This window comes from Ascaphus truei, chromosome 3 (assembly GCF_040206685.1).
Source record: "Ascaphus truei isolate aAscTru1 chromosome 3, aAscTru1.hap1, whole genome shotgun sequence".
Lineage (NCBI taxonomy): Eukaryota > Metazoa > Chordata > Amphibia > Anura > Ascaphidae > Ascaphus > Ascaphus truei.
The window spans coordinates 267207311-267232818 of record NC_134485.1 but is presented as its reverse complement, the minus strand read 5'-3'; the positions used below and the strand labels follow the sequence as shown (position 1 = coordinate 267232818).

At 44.6% G+C, this 25508-nt stretch overlaps 2 protein-coding genes across 7 annotated transcripts in view; one reads left to right on the top strand and one right to left on the bottom strand.

Moving 5' to 3' along the window:
• ERCC5 (ERCC excision repair 5, endonuclease) overlaps window positions 1-16062 on the bottom strand; it is a 37876-nt gene extending 21814 nt beyond the window's left edge. Inside the window, exons 1-7 of one of the 6 annotated variants that reach the window (XM_075590743.1) lie at window positions 15961-16062; window positions 15564-15845; window positions 9167-9381; window positions 2145-2263; window positions 1215-1390; window positions 232-353; window positions 18-110 (exon numbers count right to left, since the gene is read on the bottom strand). In XM_075590743.1, the coding sequence (XP_075446858.1) occupies window positions 18-110; window positions 232-353; window positions 1215-1390; window positions 2145-2232 (479 nt within the window). In that variant the 5' untranslated portion in view covers window positions 2233-2263; window positions 9167-9381; window positions 15564-15845; window positions 15961-16062. The remainder of the gene's footprint in view (window positions 1-17; window positions 111-231; window positions 354-1214; window positions 1391-2144; window positions 2264-9166; window positions 9382-15563; window positions 15846-15960) is intronic. The other 5 variants (XM_075590745.1, XM_075590741.1, XM_075590742.1 and 2 more) reach the window with 5 other exon arrangements.
• Window positions 16063-16108: 46 nt separating this feature from the next.
• LOC142489637 (uncharacterized) overlaps window positions 16109-25508 on the top strand; it is a 29535-nt gene continuing 20135 nt past the window's right edge. Inside the window, exons 1-2 of the mRNA XM_075590749.1 lie at window positions 16109-16343; window positions 22800-22867. Of these exons, the coding sequence (XP_075446864.1) occupies window positions 16272-16343; window positions 22800-22867 (140 nt within the window). The 5' untranslated portion in view covers window positions 16109-16271. The remainder of the gene's footprint in view (window positions 16344-22799; window positions 22868-25508) is intronic.

Genomic DNA, 25508 nt, shown 5'->3' with positions numbered 1-25508 from the left:
CCATGATAACCATTTACCTGTTTTTCTCCCTCTCTTCTATGGAAGGTAGCACATATATATCATCAACCTCCTTCCTCTGGACTTGGGGAAGGGTCGGAAGTTCCTCAGTGCTTTAAAACAAATGAACACAAATAGTTAGCAAGCATATATTCCAACTAGTAAAAATAACACAAATAAACATTCTTTCATTTCACTAAAACACTCAGGGGAAAATAAATATTGTGGTAAAACCGTTGTTTATTTCCCGATATGGCTGCCTTAATAGCTTGTCTTTTCAAAAAGGTTCTCAGAAGTTTCTCATTTGTTTTCTTGGCTTCACCAACTGCCACGTCCTTTTTCTGCCTTCTCTTGGCCTGAAGAGAGACAGAATTTGGAGAGGTTACGAAAAGGTGTGTGCCATTATAGTAATGCGGCGCAAGAATGTTTCTTTTTTTTCCGAACCATACAGTGTTTAAGGGATTTATTCACTATCCGCTGAAGCAGCCGATCATGTAGTTACTGGCAAAAATGTACTGTTGAAGTCAATGGGGGAATTTCAGTCAAAAACTGCCCCATTGGCTGCATCAGCGGATATTGAATACACCCCCAAGTTTCCTAAACATGTTACTCAATGTGTGGTGTGCTTTTACCAGCATTCACTTTGTTAAAACAGATGTACTTTCTAATCCATGGTTTGTTTTTATGTTTTGGGAAAATGTAGTTGGGTTGTCATCAATTAATAACCCTGCAAGCAAAGTTTACCTGATAGCTACAAAAGTATTGCTGCAGTTTCTAGAAGCACCTCAAAAAGACTGGAGGTGTTTTACCTCAGAATTGTACCACATGAATGTAGCAAGACCGTCAAAACGGTGAGAGACAGTCTGCAAGTGACATACTGCAAAATGGTTGTTTGCTTTAAAATGTGTGTTAATAAACATTTTTGTTTTTGAAGGATGGTTCAGCTATTTTCCTAGTATGAGGATCAAATATAGATATTTCTACATGTGAGCTTTAAAGAACATAAATCTATCCCTATATCAAGTGACGGTACAGGTTAGCGCACTAAAGCTGTACTGTACTTCACGAATCTGCCCCATAATGCTATGTTACCAAAGATCCAGGATAGCTACAGTATGTGGTCATTCTTATACACAGTTCTCATAATATCCCAGTCTGCAAGAAACCCAGCTGAAGTACTGTTCTACAAATGCTATACTGAACACAAATTCACTTACTAGAGTCTGCCTCTTCAGGGCAGGAGCTTCTCCGTCAAACACAAATATGGGACGGATCCTAAAAAATAAGAGCTTGCAAAGCCGATGAAATAATGTCAGCAGATGGGCATTTTGGATCGCATTCCCCTGACGATCCCGTGCACCTTTCACTGCTTGATTCAGCCAAATACTTATATCTGGAACCATGGTTAATGGAAAAGCAAAATTATTTTGAAAACACATTAACATACACAAAATAAAAAAAAGATTTTCACAAACAATAGATATAAACTTCTGACCTTACTTGGACAGAGCTTTTGTTTGGCACAATCCATATTTTCTGTCTACTTTCAGTTATTATTGTGGAGAGCACTGGATACCCCCACAGCTCTAAAAAAAATGTTAACAGGGTATTCACATTAACCTAGGTGTTATTAGCATCATGAAACCATGCTTGTGTTGTTTTATTGTTTGTCTACAAACAGTTTCATTCTTCAACAACACATAAGAAGCAGTCAGTTTTGGTTTTTTTTAAAACCCTACTTCCATCTACAGCATGTGCATGAACAATTCAACTATAAATTGTACAAACATTATCTAGTTATAATGGAAGAATGCAAATTTAACCCCTTATTCACGATTGCTTGAAAGTTAAATAAATATTGTCTGAGAAAGATTGTCAAACATTGGGACTTTACTCACCCGAATTAATGAATAAAACGTATGCGGTTAAACGCCGAGTGACATTTTACAATTTCTAGTTTTACTCTGCTTTTTACACTGCTAATGAGCTTGGAGGCGACAAAGGTCCCTAGGGACTGCAACATTGGCACCCCATGGCTGTATTTGCAATACATATGCTTTTTATTTGAACCCTTAGTTTGACTTGGAGGAGACTAGACATTATATTGGTAAACCCAGCAGTCAGAGACATTTTGGTTTTAAGGATACCAACAGCAAGAATTTTCCCTTCCAGCGTTTCCGGATTTACAGGTCTCCCTGAACATTCAAGAAGTTGCCAAAGTCCTTGAACTCCCATTGTTCTTCTTCAGGTGCAGCCCAAGATTTACCTGTGGGTACAACTTTAAATGATCAATTTATATATATATATATATATATATATATATATATAAAAAAAAAGATGCATCTATAACTGTATTAAAATCACACAGTATATGAATATAAAATGCTATGCAAATGATAGACCTACTTTCCTAGTTTGCATAACAAATCTCAATGGTATTCAATTTAAAATGTTCATCAGTATTCATGCTGGCCATATTACCCAACAGCTAGATTAACCAATATCAGTCTACCTCTATCGTGAAGCTGCAATACACAGTTGGCTTTGGAAGATTGCATGACATCATATTGAATTTCAAGTTTATCATTTTAAATTCTCCTTTTAAAGTATATTCTGTGGGGGGAAAAAAATTACTTGATTCTTGTAAACATAAGAGGGAAAAATCTTATTCCAGAGGCTTAGCTAGAACACAGAAAATGGCGAGCTATGTATAAGATGTAAATCCAGGGTAATATCAGGGGCTAAAGACCTGCTATAATGCCGAGTAATCACTTACAAAATCACTTCCACACTGATTCTTAGGCTGCGGCCATGCTGGCACTGACCGCGCTCATGCTTGAAAGCGGTGACGTCACCAGCTCTCCAAGCATGTGTGCTCGGCTGTCCTAGCTATATCGCAAGCGTGAGCGGTGGAGGGGGGGGCGTTGCAGGCAAGCTGAGCGCGCTCGAAAGCCAGTTTTGTTTATCTAAGCACGAGCCTGGGTGAGCGTGTGTGCCCGCGCACGAGCGGGGACGGCACAATTTAAATTGCCGAGACTAACCTCGCCAAGCACCGCGCAGTCAGCGGCAGCGTGGCCGCAGCCTTAGGCCTGGGACATAGTCCCACAGACCCTGCTGAGCCGCGCTGAGCAGATGAACTTACCCCCTTCATCTGTGATCAGCGCGGCTTTAGCAGCTGCTTCCGCACGCTTCCGCATGCGTGCGGTGACTGAGAAATTCTGAGGAGACAGGCAAGTTTAAAATTTGCTGCTCAGGGGAGCGGAGGAGCGACCACGTGACCGCTCACATCCAATGGGAGCGAGGGACTAGCCCCGCCTCGCCTCCGTTCCTCCCCGCCCCCAAAGCGCGCTCACTGCCTCGCCTGCCAGGACACAAAAAAGCTCCAGGTTGAGCAGAGGAGGAGCACGGCTAAGCGCGGCCCGAGGCACCATGCCCGAGGCCTTAGGAGGGAATCAGGGAAAAGCAGTCAGTCAGTGTTGCCAACTACAAAGAACACATTTTAGCAAACAGCATACTGTATGAGAAACATATTTATACAAAGTAACAAAACAAAAGTTTTGGAGGGTGAAAAAAAAAAACATTTGCACACCAATCTACTCTTAACTTTTGTTTATTTTTTAAGACAACATTATTTTCCCTTTAATATGTGCATTAATACAATCCACACAATAAGTAATTAGCTAAGTTGCCAATTGATTCATTCTCCAGTGATCTATCGGTTAAGATTCAGCTTGGGGGTTCACTAAATGTCAGTGCAGCAGAAGAGGACCAAAGAAGCAAAGTTCGGTGGGGAAGATCATGTGACCAGGCAGTCACTAGATACAACTGGTGCACTGCTAGAGAGAGGGCAAAAGGGATGTGCCAGAGCCGGTTTCAGAAGAGGAATTTACTTTGTAAATGGTTGCTATAGAAACAAAAAATGATTTTTACATTATAATTTATATTAAAATGTCATTGAGTTGTTCTAAAAAAAAAAAAAAAAAGTATTTTCTCATAGTACAGAACTGATTTAAAAAAAACAACACATGTACGATATTGCTTGGTCTGCAGCTTTAAGAGCCCGAAAGGTAAAGGAGGCAGTTGACAGGAGAATGATATTGATGGTGAATTATTAAAATAAGACATTGTAGAAATTAGTTACGCACACACTAGAAGAAATCGGTGAAGTTTTTAAAGCTCTGTACACTATAATTTCATCCATTAAAATACTCATGTTGGTCTCTTATTAAAGTGAAAAGGTAGTCGTCAGGGGAAAGCACTTAGTCAAGAAAAGTCTGCTCTCAAAATGCGGTGTACAAAAAAAAAAAAAAATATGTATATTCAATATATTAGAAATCCAAAAAATACCGAGGATTTCTCAGGTGTCGGCCCTTTTTGTACTATTCTGAATTACTGTATATGTTATTACTCTGGGGACCTTGTACCATTTATTGAACTTATGCTATATTGAAAAGACATTTTTTAGCAAATCTCATTTTGAGTGCAGACTGTTTTCTTGAGCTTTTCACATGTTAGTGGACCTCCATTTTTGGGGGGTCCCTGTTATGGGACTTTGCATCTTGTATATTTGAAATTATAGTCACGAAGTTGAGACATTAGGGGGTCTGAAGTAAACAGCATTAGGGTCTAAGAAGCCATTTTGTTTGACTACTTTTGTCCGCCATTTTGTCTTGTCTTTGTAAGTCTTGTGTGTTTTTTTTTCTTTGTGAAGAAATGTCAGTGTGAACAAACGTGTGAACCAGACAAAGGAATGTTTTCGCTCCAAGCTGATGTTTTTGTTGATCTTTTCTCGTCCAACCAGCTACAAATGAAAGTGTAAACAGGCCAGAAAATAATGAGAGGCCTTGTTAGCAGTCTAAGATAAGTTCAGATTCTTACAGTGACACTTTTTCTCATACTTAAATGCCAGGTGACAGAATAGAAAACATCACATTTAACCCCATAATGATTTTTAGCTTACGTACATTTATTCAGTTTGTTATGTATTACAAACTTACAGTTTTAGTATTGTTATGTATTACAAAATGATGTAATATTTAGTGACGCGCAAGCCCCCCATAAAGGGGGGGAGCTTTAGTTTTTAGGGGACAAATGTATGTCATACCGTATTATCTGGGGGAGAGCTTTTGTTGTGAAGCTGTCTCCGCTGTGTGCACACTGAATAAACTCATTTGATAACTGAATGTTTTGGTGTAACATTTTTGCAGCTTTCACAATAGTACACATTGATTTGAGGACACCATTAACCTTCCTGACCAAACTGGTCTCTTATACGGCTGAGGCTATGCTAGGCACCCTATTGTAAATATTATTGTCTTGTTTTTTCCCCTTATTTTTCCCTATTCGTTTGTCCTTCCTGTTTACACTATGTTTGATTGCTCTATTATCTTTATGGTTACATTGTACAGTATTTCACTTTTATTCTCATATTTATGAGTAAAATATACTATTTTGAAGTATTTCAGACTTAAGTATTTTTGAGTGCGGGTTTCTATTTGTTTCAATATATATTTTAATTTATTTTATTTATAAAATGTTTTACCAGGAAGTAATACATTGAGAGTTACCTCTCATTTTCAAGTATGTCCTGGGCATAGAGTTAAGATGACAAATAATACATGGTTACAAATACATAGTTACATAAGTGAACAGGGTATACATTATATACAAGACATTGCATGCACAGGTAAATATAATATATGCATATATAGATCGTTTGTGCGCCTTTTTCTTTGGAAGCGGATTGCTCTGACTTGCCACATGGCGTTTTGGTTTGAGTTTTGTATTTTCTTTTCGGCAATACTTCAACTATATTGAATCTGGGATGTCTTCTGGGAAACATAGCCTTCAGAAGCAAGATGTATTGAAGAGGCAGGATACTAGTCATATAGATCAGAGAATATCAGCCAGTGTCTCTAGTTCTCTTGGTCGGAACCAGCCTGGAGCAGAGAGTTAAATCTATTTAGGGAATAGCCTTGCACAGATAAAACTCAAGCCCCAGACAATGACATTAGGGGAACAGAATTATTATTTTTTCTTCAGTTGGTCGTTAAGAGGCTTCTAACAATGTACACAAAACTATACTAAGGGAGTTTAATACATCCCTAATGGGTAACCTGGAAGATGAATAATTGGTTGATGAGGGAACTCACCAGGCCTGGGGCCAAATCACATTTTACTCCCAGCCTGTAGTGTTGATTCTGTATGAAATCACGAGGCCTTACTTTAGAAAGAGGGGAGGGTTGTGTTGAAAGGGTTGCTCTTTCTGTAAATATTAATTAAAAGGCACCCCTTTTGCCTAAATACACCTGTTTATAGAATTCCCTGCCTACTAAACTACATCTGTCCTGCACACCTTTCAGCCAATCAGCTGCTTCCACTGGGCTACCTGAGCACATAGCCACCCAAGAAAGACCTACTGACCTGTACCACACTAATAACTGCCAAAACATATGGTTTTAACAAAAAGGTAAATTTAAGAAATAACAAAAAAAGGGGGGTATTGTGAGTGGCCACAACAGCAGGATGTCCTTTGCTTAATGTTCAAGGGGCTTGAAAAAAAAAAAACCTATTCAATTTGCATGTCACAACAGTATTCAATCAGTTCAGTGCAACTCAATTGTCAAATCTGACTGATTTTTTTTAGTCGGGCTCACTCATTTGGAATCTGTATGATATTAGCATCAGCGGTTTCATGGATGTCAATAAAGTTGATTAGGTCAAAAAAAAAGAATTAAAACAAAAAACTAAATGTATGCATATCTATTTATATAGCGCCAAAAGCTCTACTTGGTGCTTTACAAGAGATACAATACATTACAGGGAATTATAGTACAATAAGATCAGACATTAGGAAAGGAAACCCATGTCCCGGAGAGCTTACAATTTAAGTGGTATGATGGGAAATTTACAGAGACAGCAGGTGACGGATTAAGTGCAGTACATGGCAGTCATTGGTAGTAGTGACTGTAGGTGTGGGACAAAAGCCACGAGTCTAGGCTATTGGAGCACCTCATTTAAGAGGTGAATTTTAAGGTTTGTCTTAAAAGTGGGGGGGAGAAGGAGCTTGGTGTATACTGAGTGTGAGGGAGTTCCACAGATAAGGGACAGTGAGGGGGAAAAAGTTTAAGGTGAGAGAGAGCAGTAGAGGTGAATGGGGTGGAAAGGAGACAGTTGTGCGTGGAATGCAGGAGACAGGCAGGGGCCATAGCGAGAGATCAGAGCTGATATGTAGGGAGGAGCAGATGAGTGGAGAGCCTTGAAGCTAAGGCTGCGCTTATAGTGCCAGCGACGCGAAGCCGCGTCAAAACAAATGCATTGTTGCCGTCGTCTGCGCTTATAGTGCACGTGACAGCGTGACAGCGCTACCATAAATCTGGTAGTCACTGTTATTTGATTTTTTTCAGCGTTGGTCTCTCTTTGTGGCCAATCAGAGAGCTTCTCTGTCCCTCTGCCTTCCCCTTTTATGATGTCACTGGCCTTGTAGCCAGCGACGTCGCCTAAACTTGAATTACAACTAAAGCAATGGCATCGGTCGCGTCGCCGGCACTATAAGCGCAGCCTAAGGAGGAGAACTTTGTAAGTGATCCGAAACTTGATGGGAGCCAGGAGCGGGATTTAAAGATGAGATAAGCGCAGAATGTTTTGGGAGAAAGTGAAATAATTCTAGCAGCAGCATTTTAGATAGATTGCCCAGGAGAACACTGTGAGGCAGGGATAAATATCATGGATATCAATCCTTGGAGGTTGACACCTTTGGTACAATCTGTTTTGTAGCCAGCAGCTCTGTAGAACAGTCCAGCTTCATTCACGCAGAAGGCTGCAAAGGCTCAAACCAGGCAGACCTCTTATGATGGGATGGGATGGGATGGGAGTCTACTGTATCTCAGTGCATTCAGCGTGTATGTCTATTTATATAGCACCAATAATGTATACATATATTGACCAACTATCCTTGTTTATCTTTGAAGCTCCCTGAAATTCTGTCCTGTGTTAGCCAGCATGACACCTATACCTGACCCTCCAACATTTTGCATATAAAATTAGGTACTACTGTAGATGCTTTACTCGTGCTGGATGGAGCTACTTCCAAGCAGTTTCAATGGAAATCCACTAACCCATGCTGGTTACCAAACATTAAATCTTTTATGTTTTAGGCCTCGTTCATAGTGCATGCTCGCACTTGTGACCGCGCACACACAACCTGCACTGCAGGCGGCATCGGGAGGCATGGCAGACGCGTGACCATGACGCTATGTGAGTGGTTCACCCTCATTAGCTGAACCACTCACATGACGCGGCCGCTGTGCGCCTAAATAAAAAAAATCTTCTTGAGGCGCATGCGCGACAACGGACTGAATGGATGCTTAAGTTCATAGCTCCGTTCTCAGCTGACAAGAAATAAAGAATTAATGCACCAAAACCTACAAGATTAACCCCAAAATCATACACAACTCCCGGATACCCTCAGGATGTCGAAAGGGACACGCTCAAAGCGCCCCTCCACGGTTCTTACCGACTATTTTGGGAAGGGAGAACAGGCGCGCGCCAAAAGCCACGAGGGCCCCACGCCAAGCGGATCAGAATCGGAGGAAGACGGGGATAATGATCGGGGGAACCAGATCATGACACGACGAGACATGCAGGAGTTCTGCGCCGACATTAAAAAATGCCTGCAATCAGAGGTCGCTGCCTTGAGAGCAGACATTGGCAGCATTGGAGCCCGCACGGACTCACTAGAAAAGAAGCTGGACTCCACCATCAAGTCCCTACCTAAAACGGACAGGCAGCTGGCTCAGGTCAAAGATACCATTAGAGACCTCCTAGACAAGCAGGAGGACTCAGAGAACCGTGAGCGACGTAATAATGTTAGGATACGGGGGGTCTCAGAGGAAGAACCCGATCCGGAAGACTTTGTGGGTCGGTGGCTGACTCAGCTTATGCCCGACAAGTCAACACAAGAGCTCCAACTAGATCGCTGCCACAGAGCCCTAAGATCTAGGCCACAGCAGGGAGACCCCCCGAGAGACATCATTGCCCGCTTTCATTACTTCAAAATAAAGGAATCCTTTTGCCAAATGACTCGTAACAATCCCATATTTGAATCACACAAAATCCAGGTATTTCAGGATATCTCCCCCACCATCCTGTTGAAAAGGAAGCAACTTACTACTATTACAAAAATCCTCAGGGACGAAGGGGTTAAATATCGCTGGATTTACCCGTTCGGCCTCCTGGTCTCCAGAAACGGGACATCCACGACAATACGGAGGGCGGAGGAAGGAGGGGACTTCCTCACAAAGTTGGGCCTACAGGATAAAATCCCAGAAGAAATGGCGGGCGGCAGATCAGCACCAGACCCATCATGGCGCGAGGCAGGTAGATCTGATAAAAACAGACAGACCCGCAGCCCCCGTTAAAATGACTATCTGGGACACCTTGCTAGCTCACAGTTAAAGTTGACCCCCCCCCCCACCCGAACAGGCCACCCTTTGTGGTCTCCCTTACGACACCCCCAACAGCAACATCCCTATCAGTGTCCTGAGGCGCCCAGGCCCGAACCAAATCCTGCCACACTTACCTGGAAGCCCGACGGCAGCACCCAGAGACTAGCGGCCATCTTGGAGCAGCCCCGGAGTCCAACTGAGAAAGAGGCGGAGACGGATGACGTCGGAGGGGAGGAGACACCACATCTCGCGAGAGGGACAGGAGACCGGAGCAGAGCCACATCCAAGATGGCGACTGCCGCGGACGAACCGGAAGGGGCGGAACCAAGCAGACTAAGGCGGAAATGAAGCGGAAGAGTACCCTGGACGCGACGAGCAGCAGCAAGGGAGGGAGGAGGGACTAAGCTAGGATAAGCTAGGAAGAGAGAAGGGACAAAGGAACCGGCCCTAGTATGGGAGACCTAACAGAGTAGAGGCAGGAGAGGAGAAGGTCAGGCTACAGGGGAGAGGGGGAACAACAAGACGGGAGGTGGGGAGCAGGGGTCAGAAGGAGTAGGGAAGGGGGGGGGGAGGGGAAAGATATTAAAGAGATAGACACGGGAGTTAGATGCAAGACCAGGAGGGGGGGGGAAGAGGAATAAGGGAGCTGGTAAGAGGGAGGGGGAAGACGAGGAAGGGGCTTAGGGGCAGAGAGAGGAGGGATAGGGGAAGAGAGAGTAGAAGGACCCATAAAAAGAGAGAGGTAGAAGGAAATATAGCTAAAGTATGGCGGTGGGCAGCACTAGTAGCAAGGTTCAGAAGGGACAGGGACACACCGTATAGATACGGGGGGAACCAAGGGAACAACATAGGGCAAGAAAATGATCAGCTCTCCCAAATGGCACAGTAGTTAGAAGTTGAAGGGGAGGCAAGGTCACGTTGACGCATCCATAGTTTAAAGGTTAGGTTTGTGCATTAGAGGTTTTTCAATGACTTGTTTATGACTGAATATGTTTACCAATACAGTTTGGACTAATAAAGATAATGAACTGTCGGCTGGGACGGCGGTCCCACAGTCGCCGTGCGCTTCTACTCTCGGGCTGGGGCAGTCGCCCTACATCCTGAGGAAGACCTGGGGAAGAGGTGGATCAAGACGGCCCTGAGGAGGAGGCAGAAGACAGAGGGCGCGACCCAGGGGTCCACCAACCCACAGGCAAGGGAGAGAAAGTGGTTCCATGCCACCGACTACTCTCCCACCCTGCTGTATGTGTTTTATGTGTTCTCTTTCCCCACTGTACCACATGTACCCTGTCTTTCTACCCCACCCCACACCGTCTCCTACACAAGTGGTCCCCCGCTGAAGCCCCACAAAGAGCTGAGTACTGCAGAGGAACAGAAACGGCTCCGTAGAGGTCCGACATACCAGAACGCTGCATTCGGGACGCAAGGTCAGTACCCAGCATCATTATGCCTTTAACTTTTATATCACACAACACTAAGGGCCTAAACTCCCCATGTAAACGTAAGTTAGCACTCACTGACTACAAAAAAAAGGGGGCAGACTTTATACTACTCCAGGAAACACACTTCAGCACCACTACTTCTCCCAAATACTTCGACAAGCAGTATAAACAGGTATTTCTATACTCTGCTACAGAAAAAAAGCGGGGTGTAGCAATCCTGATCCATAATAGAGTAGGACTAGTGGTGGATAAAGTGAAAAAAGATCAGGACGGCAGATTCTTGATGCTCATAGGATCCATAAATGCACAACCAATAACAGTAGCAACGATTTACGCCCCAAGTGTTCACGAGTCAGACTTCTTTACAAAGACGTTCGACGTTCTTAAAAAATTTAGCAAAGGGGCTATAATCCTAGGAGGAGATTTCAATACAGCTCTGAATGCAGCCCTGGACAGATCAGGTCCCCATAGACACAAGACCAAAAACACGACCTTCAGCGCTAGAACAAGAATTAAAAGATCTACAACTAATAGATGCTTGGAGGGAGACACACCCGCTAGAAAGGCTATACACTTTCTACTCGCATCCCCATGACTCATTTAGCAGAATCGATTACTTCTTTGTCTCTAGTAGACTGGTCCCCGCGATCACCCATTCTGGGATCCATGATATTTCATGGTCAGATCACGCACCGATCGAGCTAAGGTGCACTCAGATGGGGCTGGAAAGACCTAGAGCAAATTGGAAATTAAATGATTCCCTCCTAAAGATCCCCGATTTAGAAGGAAAGATCAAAGAGGCGATCAAGTACTTCTTTAGTGAAAATAAAGGTAGCGTTGGCTCACATATAACCCTCTGGGAGGCACATAAAGCAACACTGAGGGGGGTTTTGATTAGCCTGGCGGCCCAAAAGAAAAAGGAAAGCAACGCAAAAATTATTAAAGAGCAAGCAGAGTTAAAGCAGCTTTGGGAACAACATAGACGAGCACCAAATGCGGCGACTCTCCAGCAAATTAAAGACACTCAGATTAAACTGAACCTACTCCTCACCTCCCAGGCCGAGAAATCGTTAAGTTGGTCAAAGAGAAGATTCTTTGAAAAAGCAAACAAACCAGATACCTTGCTGGCTAATATGATTAACTCTAAAACAAATAATTATAATATACAAGCCTTACGGCGGGAATCGGGGGGGGGGTCACGGCCAATCCCAAACAAATTGTAGGGGAATTTAAAGCCTTCTACGCAAAATTGTAGGATGGGGAAAAAGTTTCCCGATCTACCGGGACAACGGAGGCCCTACGGAGTTTCCTGAAAAACGCAAACATACCCGGTTTGAGCAGGTCAGATAGAGAGGTAATAGGTAGAGATTTCACAATGGAGGAATTATCAGAGGTTATTAAAAACCTGAAACCCTCTAAAGCCCCGGGTCCCGACGGATACTCAAATCTTTATTACAAGAAGTTCAGGAAACAACTGTCCCCATATCTCCTCCGTATGTTTAATCAAGTGCTGAACGGGTCCCCCTTCCCTAGCAAGATGCTCCAAGCGTCCATTTCAGTAATACATAAGACAGGGAAAGACCCCCAGGACTGTAAAAGCTACAGACCAATATCCCTGATTAATTCGGACATCAAAATATACGCTAAATTATTGGCCAATAGATTGAGTCTTATCCTACCCAGACTAGTGCATCCAGATCAAGTCGGGTTTATCCAGGGTCGACAAGCATCTGATAATACCCGACGAATCATTGATCTGATAGAGATAGCCAATTCCAAATCTATACCAATTATGGCGCTTAGTCTGGATGCGGAAAAAGCGTTTGATAGGATAGACTGGCCATACCTGGAAGCCACGCTTGGAGCGTTCGGCATGGGAGACAAATTGATAAAAGCTATATTCGCTCTCTATTCAGCCCCGTCGGCAAGGGTTACCCACCAGGGATTCGCTTCGGATCCCTTCCAAATAAAGAGCGGAACGAGACAGGGATGCCCGCTCTCCCCCCTCCTCTTTGCACTGTGTATGGAACCGCTGGCGGCCCAAATACGGGATAGCAAAGACATCACGGGTATTGACATCGGAACCAGTCGCATAAGGTGGCACTATATGCGGATGATGTATTACTGACAATATCCAGGCCCCTTACCTCTCTACCAAACCTGTTTGATCTGCTGGGGCGTTTCAATAGGGTCTCCGGGTTCAAAATTAATCAGGGTAAATCAGAGGCTATTAACATAAATCTCCCCAGACATGTGGAAAAGCTAATTGCCATAAATTTCAACTTCCGCTGGCAACAACACCAAATTAAATATCTAGGGGTTAATATCACCAAGACACATAGCACAATCTATCAGGCAAACTATCCAAGAGTGATGCGGACCCTGAGAGAGGATATCAAGAGGTGGGCTAAACATAAAATCTCATGGATTGGTAAAATCCACTGCGTTAAAATGAATTTGCTCCCTCGCCTACTGTATCTTTTCCAAACCCTCCCAGTGCCAATAGGCTTGAAGGATACTCTCTCACTCCAAGCCGAGATAGATAAATTTATCTGGGGAGGAAAGAAGGCGAGGGTGAGCAAACAAATAATGCGCAAACAAACGGGAGCGGGGGGGCTAGCAGTACCTTGTTTGTTGTCCTATTACAAGGCGGCCCAATTATGTCAAATTGTGCAGTGGCACTCTAACCCAGACTCTAAAAGATGGGTCGCGTTAGAACGAGAGGCATGCTCCCCATTAGAACTGGAGCATCTGATTTGGTACCCCAAAAAGGTGCGTAGAGGCACCAAACTGCCGCTATCCTCAATGACCAACTCGCTCTCGATATGGGAGGGTACTAGGCTCAAATGCGCGCTAACCAGCAGGGCGTCGGGGATGACGCCACTATGGAACAACCCACTCTTTGCTCCGGGCCAGTCCAGTACGGAATTCACTATCTGGAAACTAAAAAACATCAAGAGATTGGTAGATCTGGAGGGGAGACAAGGCATACAAATATTCGAAATACTTAAATCTGACCATAATATCCCTAATGCCGAGATCTTTAGATACCTCCAGATCAGGGCGTTCTATCAAAAAGTTCAGCCACAGACCCCCATGACAAATTTCGAAAAGCTCTGTCGATCAGGGACATCCACGGCGGGACTCACATCGCAGATGTACAAAGAAGTGACCGGTTCTAGCACGACGGTGACGGACAAGACAAGATACATGACTAATTGGGAGACAGACCTATGAGAGGAATTAGAGGTTGAGGAATGGACAAAAATAGTGACGGCAACCTCCAAAAGTTCTATATGCACAACCTTAAGGGAGAACGCATATAAGGTAATGATGCGCTGGTACCACACTCCCACAAAACTAGCTAAATTCCTGCCCAGTTACTCCCCATTGTGCCCGAGACAATGCGGACAGCAGGCAGATCTGTTACATGTGCTGTGGTCATGCCCCAAAATCGTCCCAGTCTGGGATTCAATTAAAGACTGGTTGAATAAGATTACAGGTAAACCCGTCCCATTAGACCCATGGCTGTTCCTCCTGAACAGACCAGCAGATGGGTTCACCAAAGGAGAAAACAAACTGATAGCTCACTTTGCTATGGCGGTTAGGGGGGAGATCGCAGCACGATGGAAACAGAATATAATCCCGCCAATTACGAACATTAGGAATCGAATTTGGTCAGTATGCCAGATGGAGAAGTTGACAAGTTTGGTCAATGACACTGGTGAAAATGTTCAAAAAGTCTGGCTGGTTAGCCCAAACAGACATCCTGGGAGTGGAACGGGCCACAATTTGGCTTTAATAGGGGAAAATGCGTTCTCCCATGAGGGAGCGCCCAAGAGCGACACCCAGGACATAAATTGACAACCCCCACTTGGATCCCCAGGTAGGACCTATAGGAGGGCAAATAGGGCCTAGAGGCTGATATGTGGCCGTCCTACGGGGTACGCAATGATTCCCCAGACGCAGAGAACCAGCGAAGGTGAGGCAGAGGCGGAACCACAAGAGGAGAAACTCATCCCCCAGCCCCACCCCCCTCCTATTTTTCCCTTCCCCCCGTCCCGAGGTTCCCCCGTCTGTACGTGTCTAACCGTTCACAAACGGGAGCAGCACATACAGTAGTCCGAGCTTGTACTACGCCGTTACCATACTCACTGTATGTATACTATCAATTGAACAAAATAAAAAATTTAAGTTGAAAAAAAAAAAAAAAAATCTTCTTGAGAAACGCTCTCACCGCGCGCGAACTATGTAAAGCTGCATTGAATTACATTAAATTGTTCCGGTGTCACGCACATGCGCCCCGCAAGTATAATCACAGCCTTATAGGTAGAGCTGGGCTTACAAGACACAAACACATGTACTGTATCTGATAAATAGGTACAGTTGGAGGGTATGATATACCTGTCAACTTTGTCTTTTAAATTCTTCTGAACCTTATGGGGTCACGCACGTGAGCTTTGATGGAGGCACTAAGTAAAGAACGCTCAGGCCAACCCAAGGAAGAGAGCAAACTCTCAAAAGCTTGTCCTAAAATATCAATTATTAGTCCCACTCCAAATAAAAAAAGGTATCACCGAATACTCATTTATTTTGCAACTGGACTAACACGGCTACTTCTATTTAATTCTCTCATACACACAAAGACTCTCATATACAAACATCTGCACAAAGATACCTTATCAGATTGCCACCCCACCTGAGTGCTCCCAGGTACAGGGCTGCAAAGGGTTTCTCTGGGTCAAACCCAGGATGGCAATAAATCCAGGTGCACATAAAGTGCTTCACTTGCCTCTTCCTGAGATGTCCTCGGTTTGCTTCTCACCGATTGGCTGTATAGAATCCTGTGATGTTTGTTGCCGGAAAGACTTCTGGGAACTGTAGTTCTACTTCAGGCAAAACATCATACAGAGGGCTGCTCAGAACACCACAACTCCCAGAACTCTCTCTGTTCGCATTTCTTTAAAGTGCCAAAGACAAAAAAAAAATAGAAAGAAAATGTGGAGAAAGGAAAAGAGAGTGAAAGAAAATAAAACTTATTAGAAAGAGAGAAAAAGAGTATGAAAGAAACATACCCGCTCCTACTCTACAGCCTAGGCTAGCGCTTTAGTCATGACGTAATCAGTGCACCCTGCAGACCGAGCGGCAGGCAGTCACTGGCCAGCCTTGCAGTTGTGACCACCCCCCAGCCCGTCCTTAGCCACGCCCCCAGCCCGTCCATAGCCACGCCCCTCAGTGACAAATGAACCTACTCCTGATAAGCTCTTTATTCATCGAGAACATTTGAACCTGCAGCCAGAGTGCAATCACCCACACTGTCCATAGGGAGATTCAGGGGACTCAGAGGAAGCTTGTCCTGTTAACAACAGCTGTATGCAAGGCTGACATGGGAGAAGAAGTGAAGATATTGGATGGAGGGTTAGCTACTGAGCTGGAGGCTGCTGGTTTTCTGCTGCAGGTATCTGATACAGTGATGTCCTTTCCCCTGCTGTTTAGTTAGTTATAATAAAACCAACACCCCTTTATAGAGTTGAAGAGGAGTATATTTGTGCAGATGTGGCTGTGCTTCACTTTATGCCACTTCCCAGCAGGATTATTCCCAATAAGTAGATACACGATGCTTACATTAATAGTTCCTCATTACTGTAGGGCAATAAGCCAATAACTTTATTCTGGGGTAATGGCTGGGAAAAAAAGGAACACACGTTTTAAAGCTGGTGTGCACACATTTCTGATTTGAAGAGGGGCATATGATATCATTAGTATGATAGGTTGTCAGCTAAGTTACATATACTTTTATTTTATTTAGCGCTTTAGTGAAAGCACCTCACAATTACAATATAGAGTGTGGTACATAGAATTGTACAGGTACAGCCCCTGGCCAGAGGAGCTCACAGTCTATGTTGTGCCTGATGCACAGGGACTTGTCCAAGGTCCTGACTTTCTCGAGCTCACACTGGGATTTGAACTAGGCTTCACTGCTTCAAAAAAGTGAATGATCGATGCCGCAGCCTCTCCAAAAACACAGGGACTCACCAGATAAAAATAAAACTGAAGTTTATTCGAGTTACATTAAAAAGGGGGAACACTCGGGACAGACAAAAATAGAACAACCTCCTCCCACGTGTTTCGGGCATGCACTGCCCTTTCTCAAGGAGCTTCTCAAGTTGCTTCAAAACTAATGTAGTTCCCCTCTGTGGACTACTAGTTAGTATAAGGGGTTAATGGCCTTAATGAGTTAACTGTGTGGGATCACTCCGCATAATTTCTTCCCCATCATGTGATGTAAGATGACTATGCAGAAAGGATAACCCTTTCCCAGTATATCCTTTGACCTGTGAGGTCACCATCGGAGGGTAGATATAGCTTCATCCGATATTCTAGAAGAAGGTTCCTTAGCGTTTTAGCGAGAGTGCCTCACCGTGAGCAATGTATATATGTTTAAGCATATAGTTATGTGCAGTGGTTGATAAATCACCAAAAAATCTACTCGCCACACAAAAAAATCTACTCGCCACCTAGTACCAAACGTGTGCTGCTTGGGCCAATATTTACTCGCCCGGGCGTTAAATCCACTCGCCCGGGGCGAGCAAATGTATAGGTTTGTCGAACACTGGTTATGTGTATTAAGGAAGTCCTGTCGCCTTTTTTTTTTTTTAGTTAAGGAATGTACCCTATTTAGTTAGCAGCCATAGTAATGGTCCAAGATTGCTCTCTTGCCAGAAGAGGAGTGAGCATGTGCTCAGCAGGGAGTTTTCCGAGTAGACGTTCTGGAGCCTAATCGGATTGGACACACCTGAAGGTCCTTGGTAAACTTCTGATCCGATAGATAAAGAATGCCGTATACAGTAACGGGATAATGGTCTCAGAGAATAGTGTGTCTCCCAACAGGGCCCATCTGCAATAGGACATTATGGACGCTATGCAGGAGATTGCCAGTCTAACCAATACAAAGGGAAACAAGCATAAGTACCTCCCCAGCGTAGAAGTGAGATCTGCCAGGGGAAGAAGCACAGAGTTCCTGGCGCCCATCATTATTGTATCTGCATATCCCCACCCAGCCTGCACCTACCCAGAATATATATATATATATATATATATATATATATATATATATATATATATATATATATATATATATATATATATATATATATATATAGTTCTTCAGTATTCGGTGATACCTTTTTTATTGGACTAACAATTTATGTCATAGGACAAGCTTTCGAGAGTTCTCCTCTCTTCTTCAGGTCGAGCAATACTGATATACAAAAAAGGTATCACGGAATACTGAAGAACTCATTTATTCTGCACTATCGCAACTGGACTAACACGGCTATTTTCTGCTATATATATATATATATATATATATATAAGACAAGAAGAGAGAGCGCACGCCCCATAGCATAATAAAGTAAATTTAATAATGGTAAAAAATATGTTTTGATTGGATTTGGTTGATCCTCCAGAGAGCTGCAATATATACCACCCTTACTGGAATATAATACACATCATTGGATGGACTATACTTAAGCACTGGTTCTTATATTCATTCTTTATTCATTGTTTGTCATTGTTTATTTGTCACATTAATTTATATTATTGATTGAACCATGGTTTGATCACTCTAATATTAGTTCACTTTAATAATTTTCATATTTGTGTTTTGGCGCTACTATACATCTGTTTGTTTTTTATATATATATATATATATATATATATATATATATATATATATATATATATATATATATATATATATATCCAACTACATGTAAACTCCTTTAGAGCCGGGCTTACACTAGTGTCATTGTTTTCAGTTATCTTCTTGTCTTTAGCCCCTAATGCCATATTTATTTCAAATTTTACTGATGGGAAGATAATTTTGGATATTTTACATGTGGGAAACAGCAGTAGTTGTATCAAGTCCAAAAAGGACAATTGTCAGTAAGCACATTTTAGCAAATTAAGTAATAGTGTATATTTGTGAGTGCACATAACATAGGTAGATTAAAGAGATTATACTTCATCCAACGCAAGGCACTGGAGAAGACAAGGCACATTCTGTTAAGTGGTCAAAAATAGTATATGTGCACAAAAATAGAAATGCCAACATTTTGGTTCTACTAAGGAATCTTCAACACCATGGAACCTTCATCAGAGTGGTGATTAAGGTTCCTTCGAACCGTTAGAATTTCTATTTTTGTGGTAGGTGGCACACAGAGGGAACAGCGGGGGCAGGAGGGAGAGAGACAGGGGCATGGGTGCAGGAAGCAGAGAGCAAGATGGACAGAGGGTGCATGAGGGAGAGCGAAAGGGACATTAAGAGTGGGGGGCAGAGGATGCAAGAGGTAGGGAGAGCAAGAGAGAGAATATTCCAGGAGTGAGAGAGATGGAGACAGTGGGTGCAGGGCAGATACAGGGGGGCTGAGAGTACAGGAGGTAGAGAGTGAGGAACAGGAGAGAGGCTGTGGTTTTTGCAGGGCTGGTCTTAGCCTATGCGGAGTCCAAGGCGGCACTCCTGTGAAAAAAGTGATGGGGACTTACCTTAAAGAGCGACCCTCCGGCGGCATCCTGTGATGTCACGTTACCATGGCAACGCATAGTCATATGACGTTGAAGCGTAATTTGACATCCGTCTCCATGGCAACGCGCCGCCACAGGAGACGGCCTGCTGTGGAGGTTAGACCCCCATCAAAGAAAAAAAAAACACACACAAACACACACACCTACCTTGGTGAGAAGCAACCCGGCCAGTCCGGGGGTCTCGCGCTTCCTCCTCCAGCTTCCCCCTCCGGTCAGGGGCGGAAGATGGAACCCGGCACTGACAGGAGGGGGATGTGCGGGGCTCACAGCGACCGGCTTGCTTGCTTTGCCCTAAGGCCAGGCCTCTGAGGACTACAGTTCCCTCCTTCTCCACAAGGTAAAGATTACAGCACTCATTGAGAGTTGCTTGTCATGTGACCTCCCTGGCTTTCACTCAAGGTATTCTGAGCTATGGTTTTTAGCATTGGATCAAGAGCTGGACTACAACTCCCTGAAGCCCCTATACAGGTGGGAGGTGACCATGAACGACAGGAGAAGCACTATGCTACAGGACGCTTGAGTACGGGGCCTCTGAAAGCATAGGGCCCAGTACAAGCATGGGGACCTGCTAAAACCTGTCTGAGTTTCAATATACCATTTCACCCTTTATATTATGTAACACCTCTATTCCCCCCCCCCCCCCCCCCCGCGGCAGGAGATAGGGTGTTACTGGCATAATTTGGGTGGTGTGGTTGTAATAGTCTCTAATAGTCTTTTGGTAATCTCTATATACTCTCCTTTGACGGAGTTTAGACCTTCTCATAGTGTGTTTGCTCTGCAGGTTTTACCTTTATCTTCTCAGGGTCTCTTTTCCTTGTGGGTTCAGGCCAGGGCTGTAAGAGTAATAAAGTAGTTGATAGGGCGCCAGGAACTTTTCAACAGGATACTTTATTGGGGTGCACCACGCTTTCCAGCATACATTACAGATCCCTGCATGCATCTCCCACTACCCCCATGGGTAGGACTGAACTGCTTGTATCCTTCCCCCATTGGGGAAGTCTGGCACTACCCTCACCCCTTGGCTATGGCGGGACCAGGACTACACCCTCACCCCCCCTATGGGGTGAGGCAGGAAGACAGTAACTGGGCAGAATCAAATGTAACAAGGCCCTCATCCTGTCCCAGCAGCTCACAGGCCCCGCAGTGCCTGTAAGTTGCTGCAATATGGAGACAAGAAGGAATGTAATCTCACCAGGTTGCTACTATTAACCCTAGCACTGTCTGCTATTACCACAATTGCTACAATTATAAAATAAATTTTAACAAATGTATTACAGGCCAAGTATTTTTATTCTATTAAAATTGTCATAAACAAGACTATTGGACTCCCATTTTTGTGTAACTATCAGGAGTATGGAACCCTCTGAGGTAACACGGATCCCCAAAAACAACAGGAGACTGATATGAGTGAAATAATGATTGTTTAATGTTCACGCGAGGTCCAGCGTGATGGCGGTGCTATCGGTGCCACTGCACTGACCCCCGCGGTTGCAGAAGCCCTGTGCCCTTCCCCACAACAATTAAACTGCTTGCTGGGTGAGAGCGTGGGGCCTCTGTAACTCTCTAACCTTCTCCTTTGTGATCTCCTCCTGTCAGTGTCCCTCATCATGGTGCCGCAACGTCAAATTGTCACGTTGTCATGGCAACGCCGTGCCACAGTGTGCGGTGTTGCCATGACAACGTGACGTCCTGTTGTCATGGCAACGCACCGCCATTTGACGTTGCAGCGCCATGATGAGGGACACTTGCAGGAAGTGATCGTGAAGGAGAAGGTAAGAGGCCCCGCACCACGGTCCTGCATTGAACCACACAATTTTCCTAGCCGGTCCTGGTTCACACCAAGGTAGTTAATGAAAAAGGGATAACACAAAGATACCTATAATGTCTGCAGCGCTAGATGCATGGTAATGGCAGACAGGAAAAGAAAGAGAGGGGGCAAGAGAATAGTCAGACTGCTGCTCAAGCAACAACTAGCAGGCTTAGGCCATGAGCATGGTCAGCGCTTAGCCGCAGAGCCGCGCTCACGCTTGCCAGTGAGCCCTTGCAGCCGCAATGAGAGCGGCTTTAGCAGGGGCTCGCACAGGCGTGCGGAGGCGTAGCACTTAAAAATGTTTTAGTTTGCGCGCTGAGGGGAACAGAGGGCCGGTCACATGAGCGGTTCGCCCAATGAGGGCGAACCAGCTCTGTGACGTCACTGGCCCGCCCCCAGATGGCGCGTGTAGTAAGGCCAGGCGTCTCTATAAACTCAGCCTTAGGGTGACTGTATTTGTTCCAGGAAAAACAAATGTTGCACATGTGAGGATAACCAGGATATTCTGTGAAATGTTACTTTTTAATTAGTATAAATAAGAAAAAAGTCAAGTGCTACATACACTCAGACAAATAATACACTCTGAGATAATTATCATTCACATTTTTAGATGCATGTTTGCTTTACTCAATTGTAAATAGTATACTGTTATTACTATTGAGATCTTTTCTCTTAAGTAAACTAATTAAAAGTAACATTTTACCTAACATCCTGATCCATCAGGATATCGGCAACAAACTCATTTGGAGAGAGATTTGTCTAAGCTGAGTGCACCACCAAAAGGATTTCTTTGTATCTCATGATCTCGCCTAAGGCTGCGGCCACGCTGCCACTGAGCTCGCTCATGCCTGAGAGCGGTGACTCACCAACTCTCCAAGCATGAGTGATCGCTGTCCTGCAATAATTTTAGAGCAGAGGGGGCGTGGCTATAGAGGGAGGGGGCATGTCATTGGCTGGATCAGGTCTGTGTGTGTGTGTGTGTGTCACTCCATTCTCTCCCCCCCCCTTCTCCTCTCTCCCCCTCCCACCCTTCTCTCCTTTCTCGACTTCCCCCCTTCTCTCACCCCTTTCCCCTTACCTCCCCTCTCTTCCCGCCCCCTTCCACCTCTTCCGCCCCCCCGCCCCCCTTCCACCTCTCTCCGCTCAGCCTATACTGCCTCTCTCTCCCCATTTGTCACAGCAGGGTCATGTGCAGTGCTTTGGAGTCTGCTGGAAAGTGGGTGTCTTGGTTTAAATAACACCCAATGTTTTTCTGATCTGACATCTTGCAAGTGCTATTTATTCACTGTATATACATGATTATTAGTAAACAGTTACACTCTATTTTTTGTTTTCTTTATCAGATTTAGAGGAGGCATTGTCCCTTTCGGGGACCTTTTGCGCAGGAAAAGATTGGGACAGCTTGCGAGCTGTGTATTAACCCTTGTCCCGTACGCAGGTCACGTGCTCACAGGTGTGACAGATATAGTCGGAGGAAATCGTCTTCTTTTATTCCTTTTTGTGTCTTTTCTATTTTAGGGAGATCCACTTTGGAGTGCGAGGCTTCTTCAGACCTGTCCTCAAGCCATAAAGGATGTACACAGGAGGTAAAAACATCTCAAGGGAAATCAGGACTGCTTCACTAATTAGTGAGAAGAGCAGTGCTGGGATTATCCACAGGACTAATATACTAGCTTTCACTATACTATACACAATTTGTGTTTAGTGTTTATTTACATGCGCAGCTTTTGTGTACACCTATAAACATGTTTTTATGGGAAATACCAAAAAGGGATGGTGTGGTGTATCAAATTAAGCATCAGCAACAAACCTATAATCCGTATGTCCGGTAACTCCATTAACATTGACCTTGTTGATTGGCTTGCTGACAATAAATTGCTGGTCACTGTCACGGGAGACCCGGACTTTTGACACTTATTTATATTTAAACCGGGATCAATCACTAGGTAAAACAAGGTAGTAAAAACAAAATTCAGTTTATTCGGGTAAACCCACGTACGACACAAAGAATACACAAAATACAAATAAAAGCACACTGTCTTGGGGTGAAATCTAGGCTCTACTAGGTGCAGTGTGCCTGCTTCGGTAGGCTTACCCTGACCAGGATATACACCCGGGCTTCCTGGTCCTCTTTTCGGCTTCAGTTCCTAGCCGTGACCGCCACGTTCAAAAACGAGAACTTGGACTTCGCGTCTGACTTAACCTCTGCAGGGCAGACTTTCGTAGCTTCAAAACGAAGCCGGTCGCTCTGCTATTCGTGACAGAGCAACTTTGAAAAGTCGTTCTAGCTTCATCGACTCAAGCCACTAGATCGTCTGGTTCTCTGACTGGGGCATCTCCTTACATACACTCCGCTAAGCTATCCTTAGCATGGAGGTAGGAGGAGCGTCAAGCAGAGTGTGGGAACCCTATACCACTAGCCAATAGAAACGGGGGCTCGTCTCTTGGCTGACGTCAGAGGAGGGGGCATGCCAAGCCGGCTCGGTATGCCCCGTGGGCAGGACATATGAATTGGCCAATGGGATACGCGCCGACATTCTGCCGCTTCCCCCAGTCAACACATTGCCACCTATTGGGCAGGCTCCACTGAGTCTGGCAGACCAGAGTGTCTCTGTTCTCTGGACCCAGTACTCCGCCCTGCCCCAGCCACTTAGCACCCCAACACCTCTCAACATCCTGTCTCCTCTTTGAACTCCAATGTCTATCCAGACTTCCCGGCACCTATATGGATGCCCGGGCTGACTGAATAGACATTTATAATAAAAGCACAAATGAAATAAAATATACTTTAATACATGGGAACACTTGGGGAGACTCATATTTGTAAGGGAAATAGGACTGGGATATCTGGGCTCTAAAACCAGGAGTCTGGGGGACACTGGGCCGCCCCGGTGTAATTTAGCCCGCATAACGGCAAATCATGCCTGCACGCCGGGGAGAATTAGGGGACTACCGGTATCTTTGGTCCCCGAACTCCTGCAAACAAAACCACTACATTTCTACCCAAATATCCCACCCAAAACTTACACTTAGAAAGTTTCATGAGTCTGGGGCACAGGGAACATGAAAAATAGAAAAGCAGGGGACACTTTACTTTTGCATGTTATGTCACCTGGCCCCTGGCTTATGGTGCTATGTAGCTGCCAGGGACCCCAAGGTTTCAGGGGTAACCAGATGGGCGTAACCTTTATTGTATAGCCTGGTTACCCCGTCCCGTCACAGTCACCACTTTTGACTTTAACTTCTTTTTATTATGAATTCCTTGTGCAACCAGTATCCTCCTAGTAGAATGATCTGTGTGACATCAGGACACTCCTTTTTTGGAATATGTGAATAAAAAAAATAAAAGAAGTGGGATGCTTGTTTCATGTCAATCTAACATGCCTTTATTTAATTAAAATTGTAATCTTGTAAAAAATAGGCCACAACAAAGAACTAGCCAATGCATTTCTATCTATCCATGATCTGTAGGCTTCCTCTCTACCTATGTGTCTATCTGTGTACAGCGGCGGCAACCAGCCATACCGCACACTGCTCACATGTGGTTGTATCACACAACAGTGTGATACACATAGCAGGTTCTGAATACACCTCGTTTAAAATGTCCATATCAAATGTTAAGAAGCCCTTTTCTACAGAAATTATATTCAATTCAAATTGTACACCTGTCTGTCCCATTTTCCATGTTCTGTGCACATGAGACTTCAAACTAATGAAAAAAGTTGGCTGAGCTGCACCTTACAAAAACATCACTATATAAGGGACATTGATAACATGAGGATTTGAATCCCCTTGGAAAATAAAGGGAATTTATTGCAAACAAATACATAGCCTCTCCAACTTCTCAATCTTTAAAATATACAGAGCACTGCTATGCCTGAAATGTTAATTTTGCGTGCTGCTGAACACTGCTGTCCTCTCTAAGGCCTTGACCCCGCTGCCTACTACAGCGTCCGCTATGGCGGACGCTGCACGGACGAGAGCCCTCCCCTCAATGGCGCCGGGCCCGCTGCGAGGGGGGGGCGCAGCGTTGGGGCGAGAGCTGCTCCTGCTCTCAATAGAATTGAGAGCAGGACTCGCGTCGAGCGATACGGCACGCCTTCCGGTGGTTCAGCCAATGAGGGCGAATCTGCCGGGTGACGTCATGGCCGCGCCCCGTCACTCCCCCGCCACGCCCTCCCCCGGTCTCTCTTCCTGCAGTGAGCTGCAGACCAGGTAATCGGCTGC